This window comes from Setaria italica, chromosome II (assembly GCF_000263155.2).
Source record: "Setaria italica strain Yugu1 chromosome II, Setaria_italica_v2.0, whole genome shotgun sequence".
Classification (NCBI taxonomy): Eukaryota; Viridiplantae; Streptophyta; class Magnoliopsida; order Poales; family Poaceae; genus Setaria; species Setaria italica.
In genome coordinates this window covers 38,327,331-38,337,196 of record NC_028451.1, presented here as the reverse complement: position 1 = coordinate 38,337,196, position 9,866 = coordinate 38,327,331, and the positions used below count along the sequence as shown (strand labels likewise).

The window sequence follows — 9,866 nt, the reverse complement described above, 5'->3', positions numbered from 1 at the left end:
CCTCTTAGCACTGGGGTGCTGCTACAGTGCTCCTCCATACGGCGTGCCGGGCCTCCCGCGCCGTCACTTCTGCGCCTCGGCCGTGTGGCCACCTCGTCGGGGGCCGTGCAGCTCCGCGCCCCGGCCTCCTCGTTGTTGCCCCTGCACACCCCGTGCGGACCTTCGCGACCACGCCGCGCGCAGCCTTCTCACCTCGCAAGCCTCCTCCAATGTCCAGCCGCCTCCCTCGTCTGTCTCCGCCTCCGCAACTCCTCTGCCGAGGATAGGTGACCCAACGACACCCCGCACCACCACCTCGGTGCCGCCAGCGCGCCCCTGCGCAAGGTATCCCTGTCGCGCCCCCATGGCATCCCGACACGCCTCGCACAGGCCAGCCCGGCCGTGACACCACGCCATCGCCATAGAAAATAGTTGCCGAGTCGTCGCGCGCCGTGGGGAAGCACCGGTCCAGATCTGGCCGGCAGTCGCCATCCAGCCACGGCAGCGGGCTCGACGCCGCCGACCTGCAGCTAGAGCATCGCGCCCCAAGGGCAGCTCGGCCGATGCCCGCGCCGGCCCGCAGCCGGCCTGGGACGCCGCCCCTCGGTCGCCTTCACTGGGCGCACGCCTGGGACGCGCAGCCACCGGATCCGGCCAAAGTAGCGCCAAATCCGTGGCCTCCCGCCCATCGTCGCTGCAGCAGCAAGCCGCCTGCACTGGCGAGCTCCCTCAGGTGACCGGGGCGGCCGTGCCCGCCGCGAGCCCCCCAAGGTGCCGGGAGAAGGCCGCGTCGCCATCGACCTGCTCGGGCAGTGGTGCGATGGAGAGAGGCGGAGGGGGAGGGGTGGCGGTGGGGGTTAGGGCCACCCGTGTCGCCCACATGTCGCCCGCGAGCGGAAGCCACCAGTGAATAACCCTATTCCTAGACGCCAACTATTGTCTACTAGCTCTAGTGTAGGCGGTCAGGACTGTCGACAAGTCAGAACGAACCCAATGTGTAACGGGGGTCTACTAGTACTCATCATCCCTGAAACGGCTGTAACACGACCAGCAGAACACGGAAGAATTCAGTCCAAACCGCAGCTGTAACCCCATTTGTTGCGCAAGATTTTCTCCCGGTCTCTGAAGAAGAAACCGAGCCATTTCCTGCGATATTTCCACGAAACCCCTCTCGAATTCCAGCGCCGCGACTCGCGAGTCGCGAACCTCTTCTCCCCCCCTGCAGCTGTCGGCGGCCGTACCAGCCAAAACCCGGCGGCGAAACGAAGCGGGAGCACGATGCGTTACCGTCTCCGACCCCGAGCTACAGCCACGCCCGGATGCCCCGGCGGGGACGCTCAGGCGCTCAGCCCTCCCAATTCGTCGCGTCCGCCGTCCCCCACCCCCCAGAGCCGTCCCCATCCATGACCATGCGTATGACCCGTCCACACCGCGTTGCCCCGCAACCAACCCGGACGGGACGAGCCACCGCAGAAACCCCCAGTCCCGCCCCGCCGCCCGGACGCCCTGCACAAAAGGGGGGCCGAGGACGCGCGCCCACTCGATGTCCCGCACGGCACCGCCACCGCTTCTCCACCACCGGCCCCGCGCACGCACGTACGCGCCCCGTGCCGGGCTTTCTCATCCTTTCCACGCTGTCGCGGGCGCCTTCTCTCTCTCTCCCCCCTCCCCTGCTCCGTTCCCCCTTCCGGCGTTCACACCGCCTGCTCAGCCTCGCGTCTTACAAGAGGCGTAGGCGCGTAGCCTCCGATCCCCTGAGAAGCGGAACGGCACGCGCGCGCTGTTGCCCCGATCCCCTGAGAGAGGGCGGCGGCGCGAGAGCTGCTCGCGTCGGCGACTCGAGCCGCCGGCGTTTGCGAAGTTGCTGCAGCTGCAGCTTGCGCCCGGGTGCGTGGGACATGAGCTGCTTCGGCTGGTTCAAGCGGCGGTCGAGGAGCGTCGGCGGGTCGGCGGGGAAGCGTGGGGCGTCGGCGCCGCCGTCGGGCCCGGCGACCACGACGACGGTGTCGGGGGTGAGCACGAGCCGGTCGGACGACTCCGGTGCGGTGCGGCCGGTGAGCAAGTCGGCGGGGTCGGCCGCCTCGTCGCAGTCGCAGCGGAGCATCTCGTCGCTGTACGAGGAGCGGGGCCACGGCCAGCTGCGGGTGTTCGACTACGAGGAGCTCGAGGCCGCCACGGCCGAGTTCAGCCGCGCGCAGAAGCTCGGCGAGGGCGGCTTCGGCAGCGTGTACAAGGGCTTCGTCCGCGCCGCCGACGGAAAGGGGGACCGCATCCCCGTCGCAGTCAAGAAGCTCAACCAGCGCGGCCTGCAGGTGCGTACGTGCTCTGCTTGATTGATTCATCTCTACTCTTGCTGCTCTCTGGCCTATCTCCAAGGTCGTGCGCACTCCATCATCTGCGACTCAGTTGTCCATTCCGTTCTGGTTCATTTCTCGTGATAATTCGCGTTGCTAGTGAACAAAATTTAGGGACGGATGCTACATTTATGGCGTAGTCAACGATGAGAAAATGGCAGATATGTGATCAGAAGAAATCTGCTCATGACAAGTTTAGCTTTTCATGGAGCTTGCAGATTATGTTTTTTTATTTTTGTTTTACTCTGTTTATTTGCAAAAAAAGCAGTGTGTAGTGCTGCAAGATTTAGCAAAAATTGACAGATACGTGCTGCAAGAGCAGTGTGATCTGGTGTTTTTTGATACTGGTATGCATTGGATATAGACAATTTTGATAGGATGCTTGGACTTCTCTAGATATAGACAATTTTGATAGGACGGAAAAGAAAAAAAAGGTAAGAAGAATTTTCAAGGATCTGATATGGTCATTTTGACTAGTATACTCTCTGTTGCTTTTGCAGTTGGATCATGGGTACACATTAATTGATTAATATGAACTTATGAAACAATATTTTGTAGTATGGATTGATACTGAGTGAAAGCATATGTAAAGTGTGAAAGCATATGTAGAGTTTATGGGGCCCATCAATTGGTATTATTAAATTTATATGAACTTCAGTCTACTTCAGCTGCCATTTGTAATTGTTGATTTGCAAAGAGTTAATGTTAAGTAGCTGGGAGAAGATAGTCTTGCTTATCCTAATATTTGCAGTACAGGACCAATGAGAACACCTCTTAGCCTTTTGTTCGGGAAACAGGCTAAATGGAGGAGAAATACATAAATGACTAGTTGATTAACTGTAATGTTCTAACTATAGAAACAAATGTATACTTTGACAAATCCAAATGTTGAATATTCACGACCATACAAAAAATATCTGGCAGTAAGCAACTAAGCATATAAATCATTGATCTCCATTTACATGTTTGAGAGGAGAAATGTCCAGAAAACGATGTCAACCAACCTTCTAGTTGAATTCAAAATTGCACTATTGAATTTACTCAATCAAAGGAGACCAATGGATAGAATGGAGCTGTTTGGTGTGCAACCTATACGTTCATGATGCTATGGTTAGTTGACTACTATTTACTAAGAGACCAAATCTTGGTACACCATCCTGCAAAGAAAAGTCAGCTATCATTGTGTATGATGCCTATTTATCCATTGTTTAACATTGCAAATGATGACGCCCAGATTTTGTGAATGGTGACTGATCAGTTGTAAATATATCATCGTAAGGGTATATAATAGATTTGGGGAAATAGTGAATTTGTATTGTTGCTTTATTTGTCTGCATAGTGGGATGTTTTTCAGCAATGCAAAGTGGATACTCAGATTTATGCAGCGTAGTGAGGAAATGCAACTTCTGATCCCTACGAATTAAGTGATCATCTATATTTTCATAAGGAAGAAATTCACACTGCTGTCTAATTTTGGGATCAATCAGAGAATTACCTTAAGAATACAAGACCGTTTCATGCTATGATAATATCCTCCTGAAATAATTGACCATGTACCAGAATGTAAATTAACTATTGTTCTCTGAAAAGAAATGTGAAGTGTTTAATGCCCTATTTTCTACTGAATGTTGTTAGTCTATTAGAAAATGTTTGTTGCCTCCTCTTATCTTATTTCTTCATGAAATGGCTGTGGTTCTACTATCTTTTTGTGCAACATAAGATTTTTTTTCTAATAATTTGCAGTTTCTCTGAATTTTGTTATGCCAGGGACATAAGCAATGGTTGGCAGAAGTACAGTTTCTTGGTGTTCTGGAGCACCCAAATCTTGTAAAGCTACTTGGATATTGCGCTGTTGATAGTGAAAGAGGGCCACAAAGATTGTTGGTGTACGAGTTTATGCCGAACAAGAGCTTGGAAGACCATTTGTTCAGGCGAGCTAATCCTCCTCTGTCGTGGAACGGAAGGCTTCAGGTTATCCTGGGTGCTGCAGAAGGATTGGCTTACCTTCATGAAGGCGTAGAAGTTCAGGTATTCTTCAAACCTGCACAATTGCTTGCGTGCTTTCAATTCACTTCCAAAAAAATAGCCTATCTTCCATGGTTTTTGAAATGGAAAAGCGTCCTAGCTAGCAAAAGCCATCCTCTGACTTCTTGCTTCAAAGATTCCAGGCAGCCAACTTCCTTGACATTTCCTGAAAGCACAGTTCAATGTTCAAGGCTCCTACATGCAGCCAACGTATAAGATTTCTCTTCTAGCTGTGCTGTTGTATGAAACATTCCAGCCTTGTCTAGCATCAAATACTTAGTAAAGAGAGTTCCCCAGCTGATTGTCATGAGCCATCAAGAAAGATCAAAATATCACATTTAGTAGGCTGTCATTGATGATAACACTTTATCATGACCTGTTCTGTAGCGTGCACTACAGTACTCTTTCTTGTTTGGTGGTGAGTCATTGTTTCAGAAAAGCTAGTACCTTATCTTGATCCGTCAATTTTGATTTTGGCTAGGTAATCTACCGGGACTTCAAGACCTCGAACATTTTACTGGACAAGGACTTCAGAGCAAAGCTGTCAGACTTCGGGCTAGCCAGGGAGGGACCAACTGGAGCAAACACTCACGTCTCAACCGCGGTATGTCTCCCTCCGTCTTACCAGGAGTAATATAGTCTGTCGTCTCATCCATCAATTTGATCGGGCACTGAAGGCACACACATATACTAGTCGCACTAGATTAGTCAATAGTTGGCAGCCGGCCATTTACTGTTTCTGACCCTAGTTCGTAGGCAATGCAATGCACCCACGCTTCCATTGTCAATGGCACCTTCACTTTCTTTCGATGCGTTCCATGCACGGCGCTGTCATTTGACTCTGAAAACAATCTGCGCTAGACGCCATGCTAACGCAGGACACGAAGATAGCAATAGCATGACGCTAGGGAGCATGGTTTGTTCTTCCTGAAAGAGTTGCCGCGATAAAGTTTGTTCAGTTTTGACAGCTCTGGTGCTTGTGGTTTGGTGTCACAGGTCGTCGGGACGCACGGGTACGCGGCGCCGGAGTACATCGATTCGGGGCACCTGACGGCGAAGAGCGACGTGTGGAGCTTCGGCGTGGTGCTGTACGAGATCCTGACGGGGCGGCGGTCGCTGGACCGGAACAAGCCGGTGGCGGAGCAGAAGTTGCTGGAGTGGGTGGCCCAGTTCCCGCCGGACAGCCGCAACTTCCGGATGATCATGGACCCCAGGCTCCGCGGCGAGTACTCGGTGAAGGCCGCGCGGGAGATCGCCAAGCTGGCCGACAGCTGCCTGCTCAAGAACGCCAAGGAGCGGCCCACCATGAGCGAGGTGGTCGAGGTGCTCAGGCGGGCCGTGCAGGCGGCCGAGCCGGATGGCCGGGCACCCGGTGCCGGCGCCGTCAAGGGGAAGAGAGCCGACGCGGCCGCGCCGTCCAGGAGGTGATTGCTACAGAGTCGTCGGCGCGCGAAGGCTCTGGTTGGCAGAGCCAAAGTTAGACAGGGAGGGGAGACTGATATGCTGTCATCGGACGTGACAGCACAGCACACAAAAGAGTGTTAGTTTTGGGGTGTATGGTGTGGGTTAGTGGCGGGGGGCTTACAAATATTTTTTGGGCACATTACTTAGATAACTTGTGTACATAGAGACGGCTTTGGCGGATTGAAGTTTTCCTTTCCCTTTCGAAAGTGAGAATTTTGAAAGAATTTTGCACTGGCTCTAAGAAATAGATTCGCACTCAAGTTGTTCTCTTGTATACTGACTGACTGAGTTGTGACAATCAGGTTAAAAAGTCGAGCACATCCCATATCAAATGCACTTTCTCTGAGTTGATTTGAATGTACCAGCAACTGATGGCCTCTGATCTCCATCTTGTAACGTTGCGAGCTGTGCTTTCCAATCTAATCACAGACGACGACGACGAGGAATAGACAGCTCAAATACCCAACAAGCTCGCCCCGTTCTCGAACCTGTATACTCGATACTTGTGCTTGATCAGCGACGCGTTGGAGACACCAGAACGGAACACGGCGGTGGCGTCGGAGGTTTGAGGCGGGCGTGCGGAGTAAACGAACTTGGCAGTCGACGAGCCATCCTTGGGCCTCAAAACATCGAGCCTGCCGGAAGCCGAAAACGCGAGCTACGGGCCAAACAAAGCCCATGGATCTCAGGCCCAGAGGTCGAATGAAAAGAGCCCGCCGAACCTGCCTGCGCTGCTGCTACTGGTTGGAGTGTTGGACTAGGGCTGTTGTACAGGTACGAATGTACGATACGAGGGAGTCGTGGACTCGTGGGCTCGTGGCTGTAGAGGCGGCGAGAAGATGATCTACCGGAGCTGGTCGCTGCTGTCGTCGACGGCAACCATCTGGGGCGGAGCGGCCGCAGCGGGGCTCGCCGGCGTCTTCCTCTTCGGCGGCAAGGTTCCTTACCTCGCCATTACCGTTTCTAACTTCTAATAACCTAACTTCTAACCTCTAATCTAATCTAAGATACTGGTGGTTCCACTTCTATCTGATCCATCGTTTTCAGTAAACCTGAAATCGTACCGAATTGTTAGAAAATGGCGCGGTCCCGTTAGAATTTGTTGGGAATCTAGATCTTTAATTCCTTTTGCGATATTAATTTTTTTTTCGTTTTTTTCCGATCCGACCGCGACCAAGATTGTTATTAGGCTAGGTCATTATTGTAAGCATTAATTAGAAATTGAATTCAACGAGTTCAGTCCAAACTACCAGAGAAGAGTTGCTAGCTTCCTGCTCAAGGGAAGCTGCTTGGAGCAATTTAACGAACAATGGGTTTTGATGTGTTTGGCTTGAATCCTTGATATGAGGAGGGAAGGTGTAATAATTAACATGAAGGGCATCGAGATAGTTTCCTTGAAAGACGCAATCACGCGAAATGGGGTTTGGCTAGAGCCCTGCACCGGTGCTCACATAATAGCTTTTTTTTTATCTCTGGTGGTATGTATTCTACACATCTACTAGGTTTGCTGTTGAAACTTCATACCTCCTTCCTTCCTAGTATAGTTGGAACAGTATAAGATTTCTAAAAGTCGAAACTGGAAGAAAGGGAGGTCATCATCCTTGGAGACGAGCATGAAACCGTGGCAGAAGTGAGTCTTGCAGGTATGGGTCCATTGTATCAGGATTCAGGAATAAACGAATAATACGTGACTTGACTACATATACCTTACATAATGGTGCGGGAACATGCACATTTTCCTTTTCCTTAGCTTGCTGCAAAGGGCCCTTTGTCATGGCTCACAAACCTTAAACTATTTTGGTGTCATGAGCACATCAAGTAAATCTTCTAGGAGTTAGGCGAGTTAGGCATCAGTCACACTGAATGATAAGTTTCTAGGAAAAAAAGTGTACTGTATGGATACCATGGTGGCAATGACTTGGTACTCATGTCGTGTGCATCACAGAGAGTTGAGAATAACTAATGTTGAAAATTTGAAGAATGGAACCTGCATGAGATCCTAATTTTCCACTAGCGTTTTCGTACTGTTAAGCACACAGGGTGATCTTCAAGTGATGCGTCAGCTTTCTCACCTCATCATAGAGATGTCAAATGCCAAATTCCCCAAAAAGAATTTATAAAAATGGACCAAACGAAGACCTGAATTTATCATCTGTTTTAGGGGGGATACTGTCTGCCTTAAAACAGATTCCAAGCTGTGCATCGAGAGCCTAATAACCTCACATAGTCGCATACCCTAAGCATAAGTTGCCTCATTTTTTGAGGGTTCTTTTTTTGTGTATTTTTCTTGTGTCACTAGTGATCCTTCAATGGTTTGATGAGGTTTCCACTTTCCAGGAGGGGTTTCAGGACTACCTGCGCCGTGAAGGTGAGAGGCTCCGGCGCCAGGACCGGGCCACGATGGCCGGCGCCCATGGACCGTGGAGAGGCCGGGCCTAGGGACAACGAAATGAATGTTGCGGATGGATCTACCATGCTTTAAACATGACCATTTGTCCATTTTGCTGCCATCATCCAATAATCGTGGCTTTAGCGTCACTTTCCATCACGCCCTTTGATGAACTTCGCTGTGTAGCTTGTCAAGTGGCAGAGGCCCTGTCAGTATCGTCGATAAGTCGACGTGTTGCAGCACTACTGTTCCCATAATGTCCATGAACGGGGCTCTAGTTGCGCGTCACACGATTGCCGCATCATAATCCATCACTTTGTGTCATGGCGTGCTGTTCTTGTTTTGGCCATGCATTCAGATTCAATCAAGTTATTGCCGCGTCCTCTTTCCCTGAATTTGGTTGGAATTTCCTAGTGCGGCGACGATGATGACAGCGACCGCATTCGCGATCAAGTCTTTGATTCTGCCACTAATCATTTTGGATTTGAGTTGCTGCATCCTGATCTTACCTTGAGCTTGAAGTCTTTTCCCATGGGTAAGCAGGAAATGATTGTGCTACTGCTACTGGATGCCATCAGCCGTGGACTTGCTCGAGTCGTCGCGCGGCCATGGAGGATGGAGCTCGTGCTGTAATATTTTAGAGCCGCCGGTCAGGTAAAGTCTCCGTCTACATGCATGCCAAGCTGGTATACTGATGTGTAGCCAGTAGACAACGAAGACATTATCGTGTATTTTTATTGCTGCCCAGGTCTGAACAATGCCAAATCTTTCTTGCCGGTGCTTTGATTGGGCGTGCGATCCGGTGCCGATCGACTGACACGTCCTCGTTGTGGGCATTTTGTCCGATCCCGTCTCCAAGTATCCAGCTTTGCTCCGGGTACGGTTATAACTTATAACCCTTTTGCACGTGTGAATACTGAATACGTAGGGACTAGGGTCCAACGACTCTGGTTGGGCTCAGAGTCGGTCTGCGAAGTGTTGTGTACGTTGAGGTGTTGCATTTGTTTTTGGTAAGGTGTTTGCCGTGAGTGAGATACTAGACGTTTCTTTTAGTTTTTTTTATCATGGATTGCAGTTTTTAAAAAGTTTTACCTGAAATAAACAGCTAGTACTAGCTTTTTCTTCACATGTTCCACGATATAACTCGCCCAGATTCTACAATCCAACTATTTACACTCCATTACTCCTTTTTCTTCTTTTCACCTTTTGATCAGGTTGTCTAAATTACCCACTCACAATCCAGGCAAGACCTATTTATTTCAGTTTTTTAGACTTACAGGGAATGGACCTTTCGTCCACTGCATTAGTACCGGTTGTAAATGGGCCTGGTACTACTGTGAGCATTAGTACTAAGTCTAACTGCTAGGTCCTCAGGAGGCTCCCGTGAGCCCCTTTGCTACTGGTTGGGAGCTCCACCCGATACTAAATGTGACCCATTAGTACCGGGTGGAGCCTCCACCCGGTACTAAAGTCCTTCAGGCACATTAGTACCAGGTGGAGGCTCCACCTAGTACTAATGGGACTCCTTTAGTACCGGTTGGAGTTACCAACCGGTACTAAACGAGCTCCCACTACTTGTCGTCCCATCTGCTAACTTCCTCTCGATTCTTATCCGTCTACTAAACGTGTAGGCTCGCACCTCTCATGTCCGCTTC

General features: G+C 50.6%; 1 protein-coding gene across 1 annotated transcript; it reads left to right on the top strand.

Annotated features, from left to right (window-relative positions):
* The first annotated feature begins 1,453 nt into the window (after positions 1 to 1,453).
* On the top strand, positions 1,454 to 6,096 carry LOC101771290 (probable serine/threonine-protein kinase PBL19). The gene is made up of 4 exons (XM_004957406.4): positions 1,454 to 2,291; positions 4,101 to 4,361; positions 4,840 to 4,962; positions 5,355 to 6,096. The coding sequence occupies exons 1-4, from the start codon at positions 1,878 to 1,880 to the stop codon at positions 5,784 to 5,786; spliced, it is 1,230 nt and encodes a 409-aa protein (XP_004957463.1). The 5' UTR covers positions 1,454 to 1,877; the 3' UTR covers positions 5,787 to 6,096.
* Positions 6,097 to 9,866: the final 3,770 nt, after the last annotated feature.